The following is a 19,932-nucleotide window of genomic DNA, read 5'->3' as shown; positions in this document are numbered from 1 at the left end:
AATTTTAAGACACTGACAAGATTGAAGAAGACACTAGACAATGGAAAGACTGTCCATACATCTGGACTGGCAAAAGTCATAGTAAAAATGACGGTTCTACTAGGGTAACCTAGATTCAGTGTAACCCAACAGCATTTTTCAGATCTAGGGGAAAAAAGACAATTCTAAAATTCATGTGGAAACAAATAGACCAGAGAAAGACAAAGCTATGTAAATAGAAAGAATACAGCCAGAGGCAGCATTATTCTCTCACCTAAAACTATATTACAGAGCTATGGTGGTAGAGACAGTATGGTGGGTACAAAAACAGATATGCATTCTAGCAGATCATAGCAGAAAACACAGAGGTGAATCCACACAGCCCACAAAGTAAAAGTGCAGCAGAAAGGCCGACAGACAATGAAATTCTTTTTTGCTTGGCACAGCAGAGTAGTGAAACGTGACAGTCCCTGGCACTGCCCTTGGTCAGGAAAGTAAGAAACGGCCGGCTCCATTAAGAAAATGGAGAAGGACCTGAATAGATTCATTCAGAAATAGAAGGCCATGCAGAATGCAGGCTCACTTGCTGTGTGACCCATAGACGATGTATTTGCCTACAGAGAGTTTGTATAGTGATTGGTTCTGATAGTCTTCCCACTTCCTAATGTTTGGCACCAAGAATTCTCTTTTGTTCATCGTCCTCATTTGTATCAGTTGTGTGACAACTGAAGCATAGAGCTTCTCTTGGAAGTCGTCTGAAAATGTACATGTGGAGTGGGCCAGAGGCATATATAATCTCCAGGACTTGCACAAGGTCAAGCCAGGTAAAAATTCCAGGGATAATCAGATGGAAAGACAGGCAGACAGGCAGGCAGGCAGACAAACAGATAAAAGGACCAAGAATCCAACAGTTGCACAGGCCTGGATATCTCAGCAGTCCCAATGGGTGCTGACGTCCTGGGTGATTCTTGGAGAGCCACCGGTCTCAGTCTACACTGGAATCCTGAAGAGGTAGGTTCTAATACACGTGAAGGAAAGCCTCAGCAAGAGGTGAATGGGCAGGATGAACTTATCTGTAAGAGTGAGGGCAAGAAACCAAAAGAAGAAGCAGAAGGTTCCTCTTCTGTGTCCTTTGACCTGGGCTGCCACCAGAGGCAAGGCCCAGATTTAGGGTGAGTCTTTCCAATTCAAAGAATCCCATTCAGAAAGTCTCTCACAGGAGTGCCCCAGCAGCTTGGGTTTTAGGTCATTCCAGTTAGAGTCGACAACACCCCTCCCTAGCTGAAGAAGGGTAGGAAGGAAGAGTCATCTTTCTGTGCAGTGTGGCCACTGGCAGGTCACACATGCCCCAGTGGATAACCCTGCAGCCATGAACACATGAGCCGCATTGACTAAACTCCTCGGTGGGCTATCAAAACTAAAAGGTCCGAAGCTAAAAGGAAGAGATACTAAGGATCGTGAGAGTTGGAGGGAGATGAGACGGAAATGTTCAGAGAATAAAAATAATTAATTATTTAAAACATATTGTACAAATCCCTCCTTTTTATGCTGGTGTCATCATAGGACATAATTAAATTGATTTCAATAGGATGATCTCCTTCCCAGTTTAGCCTCAGTGAAATATTTTTCAAGGTTCGATGAAACCCATCTTAAGCATCTTAAAACTGGGAGACGCTAGTGCTGTGACCATCTTCTCATGCTTCACACAAAAGCCAATGCTGACTGCTATCTGTTTTATACATTTTCAAATACAAAAGTATATGTGCTGAAACTATGCCATGAAATATATATATATACATATATATTTCTAAGAGCATGTATACATATATATACATGTATATATGCTCTTAGAAATTGCCTAGAAACAGTAAGGAAAGTTAGCATGGTACCTGCATTCAAAGCAATAGTTCTCACCTCTCAAAGACTAAGCATACCTGGCTGTCTCCTCCTGAAGTGCAGTGAGCATTCTCTGAGGCACTCAGGACTGCCGTCCACTCGCTAGCTCTAGAAAGACCCCTCTCCTGCCTTTGGCTTGAGTGGCATGACCTTGGTTGCCTCATAATTGCTCAGAGGCCCAGTGTCTTCCTCGAGCCTCAGGCTCCTGAATGGGCAGCCCTGGCTCCTTCTCATCACCTCCTTGCTTGGCAGTCTCCTGGCATAGCTATCACATTCCGTTTCAATTGCTTCCTGCAGGGCACATAGGTCCCCACATCTGTCCTGCTCTGAACACCAGGCACGGGTGGCCAGTCGCTGACTCCACATGGTCAGGTGCCTCTGGGGCATCTTTAAAACCAAGGCTGTTGTGTCTTCGACTCCCCTGACTCCTGCACAAGCCCATTAACAATAATGGTGAATCGTGAAATAATTTTTTATTAAATCAGAAAATGCATTTTCTCACAGGAAAATAAAATATGAAAAGAGCAGAAGGAATCTAAGAAGCACATAAATATAACTGGGCAGGTAAGCATTCTGTGAATTTGTAATATAAAAGGCACTGAAGCAATTTGGCCCTACTGAATGAGTGTGGGCACTTCTCCAGCTACAGATAGCCTTTGACTGGCTCCCTTCGATATCACAGCCTTACACAAAAGCTGGAAGGCAGAGAAAGTACGTAACGCATAGAAACAAGGCTGTCAGACATAGTAAGATATAACAAGTTAGTTACCTATGAAAACATTAAATGAAGTTAACTATGTACAGACGCATTTAGTATTTGCAAGACCACAGAGACACTTTTCTCTGAATTATTCAGACACCTTCCGAGTAGGACCCTGCATGTTTTGAGATTGGATGGGAGGAAGAGGAAGAAATCAGACGGGGACAGAGGTGGGGAGGAGGAGGAGAGGAGCAGAACCCACTCCTATCAAGCCAGCATATCTGACTATCAGCTGCTTGACGTCCTGTCACCAATCACTTTCCCTTCCTAAAGCATTTCCCTGTGAACTGGTGCAGTCCATGAGGACACAGTAGCAGCGGCGAAATGCACTCCTGTTAACCGGAGCTCTTGAACAGCGTACAGCGTGGAACATGAAATTATTTCACATTGTAAAGTTTATAAGGAACAGGCATTGATAAAACATTAATCAAACACAGCACCAAGCGCTTGGAGCAGAGACTTAGCCTCCATCGGGGAGTTTGAAATTGTCCCCGGAGGACTAAGGACAAATTCCTTCACTGAAGATACTGAACATGGGTTGCAGAGGAACACGAGAGTGGGAGAAGCCTAGATAGAAAAATCCCACACTAGCGAATATGAAACAGATGCCTGGTCGCTCTATTTTTAATATGCGTGACTGTTCTTTTCTGATTCATCAAGGACTAGATTTGGTGTCCTGAACTATCTCATGACAGATAACATAAAAACCAGCAGCACTTAATTGCAGTCCCACGGAGTTACAGATACAAAACAAAGCATTCGAAGGCCAGGCCGCCGATTCCAAATGATTGCTTTTAGCATTGGCACAAGCAGAGGGCTCTCAGGAAAAGTCCTTTAGAAAGCGATCCTGCTCCCAGGCTGCCCACAACCCACCAGGGACTGTGAGTAGCAAGTGCTGCAGCTGATTTTAATCTCCACGGTGATGCGGAGGGAGAGATGCAGTATCTAAAGTAACTGGCTGCTGAACAACAAGGGGCCTTAAAGATTAAAGTTAACACTTTCGATTGCACCGAAGGCTGAGTGGGAAGCTAAGGCTGACCCTCGGGGTCCAGGTGTAATATCCTCCATATGGTCTATAGCTGGGAAAGCAGACTAGACCTCGGCGCGATGGACAATAAAATCCAAACTCACTATATTCTATTTTTCTATTTAGGAGGCTAGCACAGGTGGCATGGTAGAAACACAACCTCTGCAATGAAAATTGCCCGTGGGTGCGGGATGCCAACTAGAGAAATCGGTAGGTCTCAAGATCGCAACCAAAGGTCCGCTGAATGGATGTCTAATGCCTGGAATCTTGGCTCAGTGGTGGCTCACTGCATGGCTCCTAACGTTACCTCTCACAGCGGAAACACTGCTGTGCCAAGAGCTGGCTCGACCATGTCAAAGGTAAGAAGGAGCATGTTTACCTCACTCAGGAAAAGAGGAACATGGGATGTACTCACTCATATTTGGTTTCTAGCCATAAACCAAGGACATTGAGCTTATAATTAGTGATCCTAGAGAAGCTAAATAAGGAGAACCCAAAGAAAAACATATAGGCATCCTCCTGAATATTAACCTTCAGCAAGCGATGAAAGGAGACAGAGACAGAGACCCAAATTGGAGCACAGGACTGAAATCTCAAGGTCCAAATCAGGAGCAGAAGGAGAGAGAGCACGAGCATGGAACTCAGGACCGCGAGGGGTGCACCCACACACTGAGACAATGGGGATGTTCTATTGGGAACTCATCAAGGCCAGCTGGCCTGGGTCTGGAAAAGCCTGGGATAAAACCGGACTCTTTGAACATAGCGGACAATGAGGACTACTGACAACTCAAGAACAATGGCAATGGGTTTCTGATCCTACTGCACGCACTGGCTTTGTGGGAGCCTAGGCAGGTTGGATGCTCAACTTACTAGACCTGGATGGAGGTGGGGGTTCCTTGGACTTCCCACAGGACAGGGAACCCTGATTGCTTTTCGGGCTGGGGGGAGACTTAATTGGGGGAGGGGGAGGGAAATGGGAGGCGGCGGCGGGGAAGAGACAGAAATCTTTAATAAATAAATAAATAAATAAATAAAAATATTTAATTAAAAAAATAATAAAAAAAATAAAAAAATAAAAAAAAAAAGAAGGAGCATGTTTGAGTCCACATCTGAGTGGAAGTTAACTGAACACTCTAAGATCAAAGCATGAGACAGAACAAAAAATATTTTCTCTGCAAGCCCAGTACCCTAAAGAAACAGCCCAGCCCCAAAGTAGTCTATCCTTGAATTAAACATATTAAATGCAAAATATTACTGGAAATACCAAATCAAACAAGCCAAGAGCACTCCTGCTAATGTGAGAGAAAATTCTCCAAATAGTACAGCTCTGTGTTGGTCGCTGCCATATGGGAAACCTTATGTAGTAAAGTATATGCTTGAAATTTTCAACTTACATTTAGTGGGGGAAACAATTTATTATACCAATTCATAAATGTATGACAGATGGGAATGCTTTTTTTCAGCTCTTGGCAAAGCCTCCTATTGGTTGAATAGTCTTTGGTTCTTAAACTGTGACCATCATCATTCACACCTATTTTCTGAAATTAAACAGACCAATACCATGATGAAATTGCCTATAAATTTGGTTACCATAGAATGCCTTCCAATTCTACACCATAAATTATTCAGAATACCACTCTCCCTAGAATAATGAATGGGACCAAGACTGACCAAAAGGCACGCGGGAAAAAAACAGCCTTTGAGATTCTTTAATCAATTTTGGAAAACCTTCCATATTTAAGTTTATTCTGATAGTACCTTTACCAAGGAAACCATAAAAGATACCACTAGAAGTGCATTGCTTCATTCTGAAATATGTACTTGGGTCTTTTAAAAGCTCAGTTCCCCTAGAATATTAGTAAAATTATAATTTATGCATATAGATAGCTAAGCAATGAATTTGTTTGTATTCTGAAAAAAATCAAAAAGTATCCTGGATGTATGTGACCTAGTGTTGACAAGTTCGTCGCCCACCAGTTATATTTAAAATAAGAAATTTACCAACTGGATAAAGAAGCCAAAGGATGGCCTGTCTCAGCATGTGGAAGGCACACTGGGGATGGGACCAGGAATGGAGGAGAAACACTAGATTTTTCTGCCTGTCATGGTAGCTACTTCAAAGTATTACCCACGTCTATTTGAAAGTAGCAAGGTTGCATCCTCAGACTGCCCCCAAAAAGCTATGACTGATAGGCTCTCAATGAAAACATCAGGATGGTGGCACGGTTAGTTTTAAATGTGACCTTGTCAGAACCTAAATTTGATGTGGGATTTCCCCTCTGTATGCTGTGAATACCATTGGTTAATAAAGAAACTGTCTTGAGCCTGTGATAGGGTAGAGTAGAGCTAGGCAGTGAAAACTAAACTGAATGCTGGAAGAAAGAAGGCCTTGAGTTGTGTGAGAGCAGAAAAGGCTAGCAGAACATGAACCAACAAGCCAACTAAGACCAACACATTTGACTGTCTCTCTGTTTTAGACTGTGGACACGATGCCTTAAGTTGCGGCTCTGATTTCCCCTCAGTAACCAACTGTGACCTGGAACTGAAAGCTGAAATTCTCCCTTCGATCCCCCTAGGTTGCTTTAGGTCAAGGCGTTCTCCCACAGGCACAGAAATGGAAGCACAGCTAATGAAGAGGTTAGCAACAGCCCAGTGGCTGCAGCCCACCCAGTGTTTTCCAAGCTTAAAGAGAAGACATTGCTTAACTACTTAATAGTCCAAGAAAACTTTTTCAGTGGAGAAAAGGTTGGGAGAGACCTCTGTACCACAGCGATCACTCAAACTGCCAAGGACATCAATGTCACAATATCTAGGCTTATGGGGGAAGGGTCCGAACAACACATGGGAAGTGGTTTTAAGGATCAAGCCCATATTCAAAAATGTGTAATTGTACTGTACCCTATTAGTGAGAACTAAATCACCTTTTCATATCCTTATCATAAAGGAATTTAGAAAGTCAGACTCTTACAGGGAGAATAAAGAAAAGGAAATGTTTTATGAGAAACAGGTTTATGCCAATAAATATTACAAACACTTCATTGCTGATAAAATTAGCATCAGAGCCAGAGAGATGGCTCAGCCGGTAAGAGCATTTGTTGCACTTGCTAAAGGACAGATGTTGGCTCTCTACATGGTGGGTCACAGTCATCTTCCATTGCAGTTCCAGGGGATCCAATGCCCCTCCGACCTCTGTGGGCACCAGGGACAAATGCAGTGCACTGAACATTATTCAGACTGCCCAAAACATTTTTTTTCTGAAACTAGGTTAGGTATAGTTATTGTTTGCTAGAAAAAAATTACTGAATGTGTATTTGCAACTCAAAAATAATGCTTTTTCTAAGCCTCCTTTTCCATTTTTCTTTTTCTGTTTCTCATTCTTATGTCAAACCGATGTGGCAAACCGTCTGCTAATGACCAGCCTGGACTGTGATAAGTGCAGAGCTTGACCTTGTCGTGTTTTCTCACATTCAAAAAGAGATGAAATTCACGACAAAACATGACACGTAAACAGTAGTTACTTTTTAAATGGAACATGAGCTTAAATGGCCAATAAATATTTTATTATGTCACTCATAAAATCAAAGTTCTCCAAACAGTTTAAACTCTGAGAAATATGACCAGAATTCAGATTGATGTCATCAATCTGTAAAAGATGACTTTTAAGCAAGAATACAAAATCCGTTTTCATCCTGCATCTCTGAGAAAATGTTGGAGAGATATGCTCTGAGATGAAAGAGTGATAGCCTCAGTAGTTGTCATGGAGACCATCAGGAGAACCCTTCTCCAGCAAATTCCTCTGACATCGCGATGCATCAGCCATTTTATTCTTGTGACAAAAAGAAAAGGCTCCCAGATACAGGGTGTATGAATGTTGTGAGAGTCAGTATGCATTCCCCAGGAAATAAAATACACATGTTGTAAGTACTGATGATTCTTTTTTAATTGTGAAAGATTGTTTTGAAAAGTGCCTTTTATTCCTTATCAGTATCCAAAGAGGGGGATAGGGTGGGAGAAAATACTTCCTTCAACTGGTCCAAGTTATGAATCAAAGTTAGAGAAACACCATCACAAACCTGCTGAAGCAGGACAACAGTGATTGAAAAGCACCGCTGATGGAGCCAGCTTCCTCTTTTGGAGATAGGAGAAATGCTTCAGATAAGCAGCCTATAGGAAGGAAGGATTTATTTTGCCACATGGTGTCAGAGATGTTACTTGGGCCACTTGTTTGGGGACTGTGACAAGACAGAAGAATACAGTGGCTGCATGCAGGAGGTGGGACACTGCCTCTAGCTTGGTGGTCAGGAAGCAAAGACAGACAGAAAGAGGAACAGGCCCCAGTAAGGCACAAAGTCCCCACTTCCACCCACTAGACCCCACCTCCTAACTTCTTCCCACTTCTCAGAAGCGCCACCATCTGGAGACCACGGCCTTAAGACACAGGCTTTGGGAGCCTTTCAAAGTCTGCAAGGATACAGAGCAATCCCTCCGTGACCCAAGCCCTCGCGATTTCTCCCTCCACGACAGTGATTATAAGGTCAGAAGATTTCATCAACATGGAAAACAGCAATCACGCAGGATGTGCTGGACAGAGTGTGGCTGCAGACCACAAGCAGGACCGGCCACCCTTGTCTGTGTGAGATAATAAAACCCTCTAGGCACCAGGAGGGGCTCGGTGGAAGCTAAGCACTGCTCAGCAATGTGCTTTACATACATGGGAAAGACAGTAAGATACCTTTGGTTGAGATCTTCTTTGGGTGCCCTCATCTGCCCCAAGGAAGCCTAAAAAGGTAGTAACTAAGTAGGGCTGAGTTAGCACCTTTGGTGAAGTGCTTGTCGTGCAAGCATGAGGACCTGAGTTCAATCTCCAAAAGCCAAGTTAAAAAGCCAGGTGTAAGGATATGTGCTCTAATCCCAGCCCTGGGGAGATGGAGCTGGGTGGATTGAATCCCTCGGACTCACTGTCTGCCAGCCTAACCTATTCAGCAAGCATGGGGCTAGGGAAAGAACCTGTCTCAATAAACAACATAGATGATGTCAAAGACACACACCTGAGGTGGGTCTCGGCCTCCACATGCACCTGCATCCACATTCATGTGTACCTACCTGCACACACATGAACAGGTACACACTTAGAAATGAAGTAGCATTAGGGGCCAGAAAGATGGCCCGGTGGCCAAGTGCTTTTGTTCCTTCCTCTTCCAGAGGCCCTGGGTTCAATGCCCAGCACAAATCAACATCAGTTGTTAGGGTCACCATCATTCTGAGGTCTCAGTCTAAGCAGGGTACCTTAGATGAATGCGGGTTAGGAAAGGGGGCTCTGCTTGCCAATGTGACACCCCTTTAAGGAACTGGGAGCCGTTTAGGCAGAGCTGATAGAGAGATACCCAGAAAGAGGTGAGGCAGAGGGGAGTGATTCAGCACCCAGAGAGGAGGTGTCCAGGAGATTAGAGGTTTAAAACCACCTGCGCTGCCTGGCCTGTGGCTCTCCGTACTGGATTGACAGGACCAGAGGAATTTTGGTGGAGTAAGCCTGGATGAGTAATTCCGAGTTTCTACACATTGTTTATTCGAACCGGACTCAGCTCCCAAGAGAAGCAAAGAGAAGAAGTGGACCAAAGAAATTAGGAGGACCCTCGTCACGTTGGAAAAATCATCAGATTTACCCGGGAATTCCTGAAGTTTGGTACTTAGCTTCCCCACTTGGGAAACTCCGCTGCTATGGAAACGGAAGCGGTTGACCTGAGAGTCAGGAAGCAGACTGGGGGAAGGGAACCGGATCCGTTCAGGAGCTGGGCGTGGTCTCGGTTACCACAGCAACAGGGACGCTCAGGCCGGGCGTGAGCCCAATTTTGTGGCCAATGCACCTCCCATCCTTAGCATGGCACCTAAGAAGGAGAAAAGCACCGCGAGCGCAATCTCTAAGATATGGGAACCCTCGCTCATAGCTGCACACTTGAATCAGGTGAGTCTCCCGTCTCAAGTGAGGTAGCTGGAACACTCTCTGCTCAGTACTGCTCTCCCAGGTCCTTACACACTCCAAATCACAAAGAATATCCTGGGCAGGAGTAGAGGGCGCTTAACAAAGGGGTGAACAGGGAGTCTGGGTATATAGCTCAGTGGTAGGGCTGAGTGAGGTCCTGGATTCAATTCGCTGCACCAGAGGAAAACCCAAGACAGGATGGGAACCTCTGTCCTGCAATTTCAATAGGGGTTGCCAGATGCGGATGAGGGTGGAGGACAGGCAGTGCCAATGCCACTCCTAGGGCTCCTTTCCAACGAAGGCTCCCAGATGATGTGTCCAAGTTGAACTGGGGCTGTTGTGTTGGCGAACTGTTTCCTTCCTGTTTGGCTGATATCTTGTCAAATCGTCTGTGGCCCTGCACACAGCCATATCTTAATAAACACTGAGTATAAACAGACAGGACCCAGGGCGACAATCTGTGAAAATAGAAAATGTTCCTATGTCCTGGCTTGCCCTGCTCTGTTTTCTGTTGGCTTTGATAAATGAGCATGGCTCGACGTGACTTGGAGAGGAAAGTGTTTATTTCATCTTACTGTTATAGTTCATCACTGAGGGGAATCAGGGCAGGAACTGGAAGGAGACGCCCTGCAGGAATTCTGCTCTCGGACTCTGGCTCACGCTCAGCTAGCTTTCTTATACAACACGGGCCCACCTGCCTAGGGATGGTGCCTTGTACAATGGGCTCGGTCTTCCTACAGCAATCAGCAATCAAGACCATCTCACAGAAGCGTGGCCACAGGCCCCTCTGTTGTGGTCAGCCCCTCAGTTGAGACTCTCTTGGCTGACTCCAGGTTGTGTCGAGTTGACAGCTGAAACAAATTAGGACACACTCCATGCCACTGAACCAAACGTTTTCATCTGGGGCTGAAGAGAAGGCTCAATGGTTAAGAGCACATGTTTTTTGCAGATGACCAGGGTTCGATTCCCAGAGCCCACAGGGTGGCTCACAACTATCTGTAACTACAGCTCCAGTGGATGCTACCTCCATTCTGGCCTCTGTGGGGACCAGGCATGTATATTGTACATATACGTAAGTGCAGGCAAAGCACTCGTACATATAAAATCCATATACACATATATCTTCATATATCTTGAAGCTATAGGAGATCAGAGGAACTAGCTTCTCCTTGCACATTGCCACAAATGTTCCCAGCAATCTAAGACTCAAATCAGAGGGCCCAGCTGCATGCAAGCCCAGTTCCAAAGACCTCGACCACCTCCAGTGAGAATTCAAAGGCTTCTGACACCAGCAGGTAGAAATCCACATATAGGTTCTAAAGTTTCTAGGTTCAAGTAATCTTTTGAAACAAAGAAAGGCTATTTCTGGAAATTCTAGTCTGCCATTGGGAACCTCTTGCAACAGTGGAAGGCAAGATTGCTTTCATTTTTCATTTTGCATGTGGGTATATGATTCACTAGAGAGTTTGTAGTTAAGAAAAGGAAAATGGACCTGCTGTCCTCCCGGGAAATGGTACCTATTTATCCTTATTTTCCAATAAGGTTGCTTCTTTCTCTGTGGGAAGTAATGCTATCCGATATAAAAATTAGTCCTGGTGAGCCCCGTAAGAAGAGTCTGACACTCCCGTTTCTGCTGTGACTTCATGCATCATAACCCTGACTCTTGTGCATGGTTTCAAAAACACTAGCAATAAAGAGCGTAACTCCATAATCCCCGGTTACATTCTCAGGTACTCAGAGATATTTGCCAAATCGCTCTACAAAAGTATCCTCTCTTTTGCTTTTGCAAGTCAAAACTAGCCAAAATAATTTTCTCAATTTTTTTTTTTAGATGATGTTGGCCAAGTTGAACGTAGAGTGAGCATGTCTGCCTAAATTACCACTGCTAAACCACAGGGTTGGTGAAGGCACTGACACTGTATTTGTTAGTCCAGTCCTGCAGACATAAAGCTATGGTTTTCCTAATTGAACTAAAATCCTACAGGCACTGTTCTTTCTTATGGCTTGGAAACATGAAAAAAATCAGCCTTCTTCATAGTATTCTAACAATATAGGTTCAATAAATCTTCTATACTAATAGATATAATTTCAAGTCAAAGTAATATATAGCTTTGGCTATAAAGTGAAGACTCTGAGTTTGGCTAAAGAAGACAATGTTTATGTGAATTTTTTGTTGATAGGGTTTGGTAAGAAGTTTTACAAGTGGCATGTCTGAGAATATGCTGTTTTTTTAATCATGAAGAGTTTGTTATTCGTGCACAGGTATATGTGCTTGAGTATGCATGTGCAATCGTGTGTATTGGGTGGGGCATAGGAGACAGCATGGTAATTCTCTAATATTCCAAAAGATCATTTTTCAGATGACTTCATTGAATCTAAATCAGTAGTTATGATATTCTGAGAGGAGTCCGCACTGGAATTGAACAGAAGAACCAACTTCACCATGCGGTTCTGGTGATTTGACCTCATTTCCCTATTTTATCTGTATCAATCAATTAATAGATAGATTGAGTGATTGATTGATTTGGGAGCTGCCCTCTCAAGCTGGAATTATTGTCAACTTCTCAGGACATTTTAGTTGTTTCTAAAACATAAAAAGGTGGCAACAGTAGAGGGTACCCTCTTACTGAGCACTAAATGACTAGGGAGGTTAGGAAAATGGATGCAAGCTTGAGTGGCCAGGAAATACTCCGCATATGTCTTTAACTGACCCTGGAAAACTTGGTCATATTAGAGCAGTTAGGATGCAGGGGAAATCAGTTTGACTGAGGAAACCAACATCAACCTGGGATGCTTGACTTGAGAGAAAGGGCATGTCACTGGGTGTCCATTGCTCCTGACTTAATTCTGAAAGTCCAGCCACCACTGACTCTCTTTGCTGTACAAAGATAACACTTATTAGTACTTATGAAACATCACACCTCAATTTTTAAAAACACAAGGTTTAGGTGCATTGTCAGTGAGACTCTAAAATAACAGCGTAGGAATGTGTGGCATTAACACATTTACAATCTAGAATGGCTTTAGCGCCCCAAAGGAGCTTTAGCACACTCATTACCTGAGACTTCCCTTCCTATGGCTTCAGATATGCTCAGCCAACTGAGGTCTGAAAATATTAAATGGAAATTGTGTTAAGCCACACAGCCTTCTGCGTATCCCTACCAAATCTTGTACCGCATCGCCCTCCATCCCACCTGTGACATGAGTCGTCCTTACATTCAGTGTATCCAATGGACATAGGCAGTTTGCCCACTGATCTCTTCCAAGCTGTCTGGTGTATCGAATAGATGGCTGTAATACCATACTTGTGCAGTGCACAAGGGTTCAGTTTCCACATTTCACCACCATTCCTCAACGCTAGCTTCACGGTGCAAGGGTATCATGATGGTGATCAGAATGAGCCAAAAGAAGCTGAGAATGGCTTCCTTCAAGGGGGAAGGAAAAGGTTATTGATTGAATAAGGAAAGAGTAGAAGTAAGGGCTGACACTGAGTGCTATAAGAACAGGTTTTCTATCAGTCTATGTCTGGGAAAAGGAAAAGGAAGCCATGCTAGTTCTACTATTGAGACTGAAAAAAAGTTTTATTTCTCTGCTAAGTGCATAGCTGAGATGGGAAAGACAATTACGTTGTGGGATTAAACTCCATCTGCAGGGTCAGGCAGCTACTGGGGATCTTGGAATACATCCCCAGGTGATAGAGACTGTCATAGAAATGAAAATCTTGCCACACGACTGTCAAGGGGCCATTGGCCACAGTGGCGGAGGGGATGCTAAGGGAACCTGTTAGTACTCCTGAAGCAATGCTCACTTCCTTTCCCTTCCCTTCCTCGCTCCAGCTGTTGCTGTCTGTTTGCTGTTACTACAGAGCCATTTGACTAGATAATTTACAAAGGACAGAGGTTTCTTTCTTATGTATCTAAAGGCCAGGAAGTGCTAAAACATGGTGGCAGCACCCAACAGAAGCCCTAGTTGTACCATAACATGGCAGAGGGTGTCACATAGGGAAGTGTGGGAAAGAATTGCTTTTATCAAAGACAACCCCTATAGCAATTAAGCTACTCCTGGGGGAAAAAAAGATTGAATAAGAGTGTTGCCCACATGTCCTGATTGCTTCTTTTGTTTGTTTGTTTTATTTGGGGGGGGTTGTTTTGTTTTGTTTTGTTTATTTTGGAGACAGAGTTTCTCTGTCCTGGAACTCACTCTGTAGACCAGGCTGGCCTCGAACTCACAGAGATCCACCTGCCTCTGCCTTCCAAGTGCTGGGATTAAATGTGTGCACTACCACCACCACCACCTCCTAAAGTTAACTAAACTTCATCATGAGCTTTGGAGGGGGAAATTCAAACCATTATACCAGCCTCTGGAAGCTGCCATTTCTCTTTCCGTCAGAATTTGCCTGCTGAAAGGGTTTTATATAGGAATAACCAGCCAGCATTTGCCTGTGTAACTTACTTGTCTGACTTAGCAGTCAGTGGTTTTGAACTATGGGTTAGAATTCCTTTTCTTTAGGGTACATAACATACTTTCTTGAACTACTACCTATCCTTTGCTGAACACTGGGTGGTATCTCTCCTTGCTTAGTGTAATGACTACTATTAGTAATAAAAGAGTACAAAACATTGTGCTAGGGTCCCTGCCTTGAGTTCTTCGGAGCATCTGTGAATCTGGGGTAGCTGCATCATGTGGCAACGACTTTTTCACATTCCTACCAGAAACACACAAAGGACTCAAGGCCTTCACGTCCTCACCAACATTTGCAGTGTTCTGGAGTTGATGTTGTTTTGAGTTTCTCTTTGATGTGGCTGGGTTTTTCTTTGATATTGTTTGTAATAATCGTCCTAACTGGTGTGAAGTGATGTTTCCTTGTGTTTTCAGTTTCAGTTCCCTAATAATTTATGACATTAGCATGTCTTTTAAAGTCCTTCTCAATCATCCGTACTTCCTTGTTTGCCAGTTTATGAATTGAGCTGTTTGGTGATTTATTATCAAATTGCAAGATGTTTAACTCTTCTCGATAGAAAGCCCTCGCCTGCTATCATATTTTTGCATCAATGCGCTCTTCTACCCCAAGGTTGTCCTTCCTTCCACTGACAGTCTACTATGGTATTCCACATGTTTAGCTTTGCAAGGTGCTCAGTTTACCTTGCTCCATAGCTCGTAGATTTGGTACTGCGCCCAAGGATGCCTCCTCATAGCCAATGGCAGGAACCTCTCTCCAGCGTTTCCTCTGCAAGGGTCATTCCAGCTGCCGTGCTCAGGGCTTCCTTTTGCTTTTAGTTAATTAAATATTTTCTTAATCCCATTCTTCTACTTCTAATTGCTGAGTCTTTCTTTTTTTTTAAACTTTGCCTAGTGCTTATTCTAGATCGTGTGGAAGGTTTGTATGGGCTTTTCTCCTTGATTTTGTTGATGTCTTTTTTTTTTATTGAGAAAAGGAGAAAAAAAAAACAAGTTTCCACCTCCTCCCAGCCCCCCATTTCCCTCCCCCTCCTCCCACCCTTCTCCCCCTCCTCCCACCCTTCTCCCCCTCCTCCCACTCCTTTCCCCCTCCCTCTCCAGTCCAATGAGCAGTCAGGGTTTTCTGCCCTGTGGTAAGTCCTAGGTCCTCCCCCCCTCAGTCCATATCTAGGAAGGTGAACATCCAAACTGGCTAGGCTCCCACAAAGCCAGCACATTACGTAGGATCAAAACCCCGTGCCATTGTCCTTTGCGTCTCATCAGCCCTCATTGTTCACCATGTTCAGAGAGTCCAGTTTTATCCCATGCTTTTTCAGTCACAGTCCAGCTGGCCTTGGTGAGCTCCCAATAGATCAGCTCCACTGTCTCAGTGGGTGGGTGCACCCCTCATGGTCCCGACTTCTTTGCTCATGTTCTCCCTCCTTCTGCTCCTGTCTTGATGGCATTGAATTTGCTATTTTAGTTTTAGGATATTTTCTTTTCTCTCCTAAAGTTACTAAGGTATAATTGGTAGGTCAAAAACACGCATCTATATATTAATTTTCATATACAGAGCCACCTTCCCATCTCAAGAACGCATCTCACTTGGCCACACACACACACACACACACACACATATATACAGGAGCCTCTTCCTGTCCTGTTGAGTTTGTTAGTGTCCTCAGGATTTCACATCAACTCTCACAAAGAATAATCTTATAGAGCTACTTTTTCTTGTAGTGTTTGGTCTTTGGAAATAGTCTGCCTCTTCAATATTTTGAAGAGTCTGAGGAGAATTTTGTATTATATATTTTTCTATGAATGAGTGTTTTGCCTAAACACATATGTTTGTGTACTACATCTATGCCTGCAGAGGCCAAGGTATTGGATCCCCAAGACTGGAGTTACAGATGATTTTCTTAGTGCCGCCGCCATATACAGCCCCTGGCAGTGTTCCTCTAGTTCCTTAGACTATACTCAGTTTCCTTCTGCCTTTTTTTTAAAGTCAAAGCAAAATTATCAAGACAACAGACTAAGAAGCCCAATGCCTCTTGTCCAAGCATAAACATCAAACAATAATAAGGAATAGGTTCAAAATTAAAATGACCCTTGAGAAAGCCTAGACACTGAAATCAGCCATGATCCAAGGCAACACTTAAAGCGGTGATGAGCAAGGCATTTCATGGTGATTTCAATCTCATTTGCTGCTCTGGGTGCTGTGGCCGCAGCAAGGGCGGAACCTTCCATCCTGGTCTGTGCCCTGTGCTCTTCAGACTGCATATTTTTAAATAATTCATGTTCGGGCTTGCAGATTCTTCGTCCCGCCTGCTTGGGGCTGTGGGCAAACCCCTCTAGCAGACTTTAGTTAGTTACTGTTGGTTCAGCCCTGGCTTCTGCTGCCTTCTTTTTACAAACACAGACTAGTACTTTGCCTGTGCTCTCTTTGGGTTCAAATGTCCCTTTCCCAACTTCCTTTAGTTCTCTCACCCCATTAAGGCAGCTGTTTAGAAACATCTAATAAATCCAGTGCATACGTTTGTTAATGGAGATTTGTTATTTGTTTTAATAGACCAGGTTTTTTTCTGTTTCTCTGTATGTCCTATTTTTACTCATAAACTGGACATTTGGAAACTTGCAAGCCTTCTAGGGTTTGTTGATTGGCAGAGAAGAGTTCAGCACATTAGGACATATCCTACCCTTTGGTGACAATCCAAGTTTAATTCTCAAGGTTTCCTCAGGCTAATTCTGGCCTCCCTGCTGGCTGGTTTGTAAGCATTCAAAGTTTCGCCCCAAACACCTAATTGTTTTCAAATGCCTTAGCTCGCCAGAGGAGCCTTGAAGCACGGACATCTTTCTCTCAGGGTTATTGCCTTCTTCTACCCATGTTCCCTTTCCTCAGGGATCTATGGCTCTTCATTCTCTTGAAGCTTTTGTGTGTTAAAGCATATCACAGCCTCTTTCCACTCTGCCAAGCTGGATTCACACACACACACACCCCGCCCCGCCCAGTTCTCCCTGGTTAAACTTGGATCATAACACATATAACCAGCACCTTGTACCACCTACAGAGAAATCCAAATAGAAGTGATTTCTGCTCTGCTCTGGGGGCCCAGGGAAAGGAACCAGGATGGACCATCCGTAAGGTGCCACGCCCACACCACCCGAAGCAGCTGACTAGTATGAAAGCACCAAGAAGCACCTCGCTCTCCATGGTTTATTTGTTGTTGTGGATCTTTGATTTCATACTCTCTTGAGGGTTGTTTTAACTTTGAGTTCTTACTCCCCCCATCCATTGTTGTTGTTTGGTGATTGCCTATGGAAAAGAGGCAAGGGGGGCTTCCTAGTCTGCTATCTTGATCATTTCACGTTGATAACAGGATATTTTTTTAATATCAGTTCTGTTCTTTTTTTTTTTCATTTCTTCCTTGCTGAACCTACAGCAGGTGATGCTGAGGAAAGAGAAATGAATGGCAGCTTTATTCGTGACAAATTATGGGATGGTTCCAGAACTTTTCAAACAGCACAAGCGTTCCTTAAGGGAGCTGGCGGGCTCCACTCCACTGCTCTGAACAGCATCCACAGCTTCAGGATGCATGGGACATATATTTCACTTTGGGTTTTGTACTCAAGTAAAAACTTCTACATCAACACAGAGGAAAAGATCTTTGGTCTCAGTGGAGGAGCTATTTATTAGCAAACCAGGAAGGGAGCTTTTTGTTTTGTTTAAGATATTATTTGCCTTTTTCCCAAAGGTGTTTATCTGATGCCAGTATTTTCTGGAAATTAGAGCTGCTAGGGGCATCTCATAGGTAGAATTTGGTTCAGCATTTTGTGAATTACAGTAGTTAAATTCTTTTATATTTTTATATTATCTGCGGGGAGACTATCTATTTGTCCCAATCTAAAGAGCCTCATTTCTCTCTATAACTAAAGGCAGACATAACCTACACAACTACCTATTGACAGGAAAGCCATGACATTCTTTCACTATTACCCATCACAGGAAATACTAAAACACAGGGAAGTGTTGTCAGGGTTTCTGTCCTGCCTGGTTCCCGCAGTTGTTAAGTCCCAAAGAATATCACACAGTGGTCTACATTGGTGATAAACTGATCGGCCCATTAACTCAGGCTTCTTATTAATTCTTATAACTTATATTAGCCCATTATTCTTGTCTATGCTAGTCACATGGCTCAGTACCTTTTTCAGTGAGTCTGTCACATCTTGCTTCTTCTGTGGCAGGCTCACACTGCAGAAAGAATGGGCTTCCTTCTTCCCAGAATTCTCCTGTTCTCATTGACCCGCCTCTACTTACTGTCTGGTTGTCCCGCCTATACTTCCTGCCTGGCTACTGGCCAATCAGCATTTATTTAAAAGATAATTGACAGAATACAGACCATTGTACCACACCAGGGAAGATTGTGGAAGCCCACACATCCCTTTTCCTGCCAAAAATTCCCTGCTTCCATAGTCATTGATTTCACTACGGAATGATTGCAGGCCAAAAATGTTCAAATTAAAAGACTTTGCTTTCTTACTGCCATTTATCTAATGATTATCACCATTTTTATTAAGCCTTTAGTTTTTCCTTAATATAAATATTCAAAAGTGTTTATAAACACATGATTTATTGATGTCCTTCCTGAGACACCAAAGCCTTGCTTATAGTTTGTATATTTTCATTCTTAGTCTGTGCTCACCCTTTTTATTTTCAAATAAGTAATATTCTTTGCATAACTTTTAGTCTTAGAACCAACACCGTACCCACAAAAGAGCAAAATCCATGCATAAGATGTCCTCAAGGCTGCATGCCTCCTTAATAGGAGCAACTCTGAGTTGTAAGTAAGATGTAAGAAATAATTCTAAGAGGAAGTTTTAGGTAGACCTTGCAATTTAAAAGCAAAATAAAAAAAATAAATTGGATAAGAATTATTTTTTATTTATTTTTAAATTAAATTTATTTATTTATTTATTTCACAGTTCAACCACAGTTTCCCCTCCCTCCTCTCTTCCTACTCTCTCTTGCCACCTCTCCTCCACCCTCCCCAATCCACTCTTTCTCTGCTCCTCTTCAGAAAGTAGCAGGCTTCCCATGGGTATCAACAAAGCATGGCATATCAAAGTGAAGTAGGACTAAGCTCCTCCCAGGTTACATTTGGCTCTTACATCAACCTCTCTAGCATTGCCATGAGGTAGGCATCATTGGAGGAGGATAGTTGCCTAGAGAATGGCTGTTGGAGTCCATATCATTAGTACTCAAACCTGAGAGCCAAGTGCTCCTTAAAGCAAAGAAATGAATCTAAGAGGCGCACTTGCATTATCCAGAGCATCAGCCTTCCTGCCTGGCCACTCACATCCTCTGACTTCCCACTCGAATCACTTTCTGTGGATGTGCAGCTCTTGGCTTCCTCCTGGGGCTGGTGATGGAAACACTTGAGTTTGAGTGTTGGGATCTCCATCTCTGAGATACATATTGTTTCTTAGTAAAACTGTTTCTTCTTTCTGAAAGAGTGGAGAGAAAAGGGCTTTGCTTCTACATACAGGTATATGGCCCTCTCTGGTTGCACAGCCCAAACTAGGCCCTGAAAGTCTTGGGTCTCTGTCTTTCAGCTCCCCGTTTCTGTCCCTGGCACTGACATTACTACAGTAGCTAAACGTCCCCTAGAGTCACTAGTCTCATTGTTTAGTGTGAGTCCTCTTCTTCTTTCCCAACATTCTCCTTTCATTGTTTCTTCCTTATTCTCATCCCTTCTTTACAGCCCAACCCCATACCTTTAGACCCTTCAATTTTCAAGAGCCCAATATCCATTCAACATAGAATTACCTATTTCTGTTCATTAAGTCACTTCCATG

The 19,932-nt window shown here is 43.4% G+C and overlaps 1 protein-coding gene across 1 annotated transcript in view; it reads left to right on the top strand.

The window, feature by feature from the left end:
- Positions 1-9,540: 9,540 nt before the first annotated feature.
- The window catches only part of Spag17 (sperm associated antigen 17), a 221,586-nt gene continuing 211,194 nt past the window's right edge, over positions 9,541-19,932 (top strand). Inside the window, exon 1 of the mRNA XM_075979181.1 lies at positions 9,541-9,624. Within this exon, the coding sequence (XP_075835296.1) occupies positions 9,541-9,624 (84 nt within the window). The remainder of the gene's footprint in view (positions 9,625-19,932) is intronic.

Source organism: Microtus pennsylvanicus, chromosome 7, assembly GCF_037038515.1.
Source record: "Microtus pennsylvanicus isolate mMicPen1 chromosome 7, mMicPen1.hap1, whole genome shotgun sequence".
Classification (NCBI taxonomy): domain Eukaryota; kingdom Metazoa; phylum Chordata; class Mammalia; order Rodentia; family Cricetidae; genus Microtus; species Microtus pennsylvanicus.
Note: the sequence above shows the minus strand (reverse complement) of the source record. Positions and strands in the feature narration are given on the sequence as shown.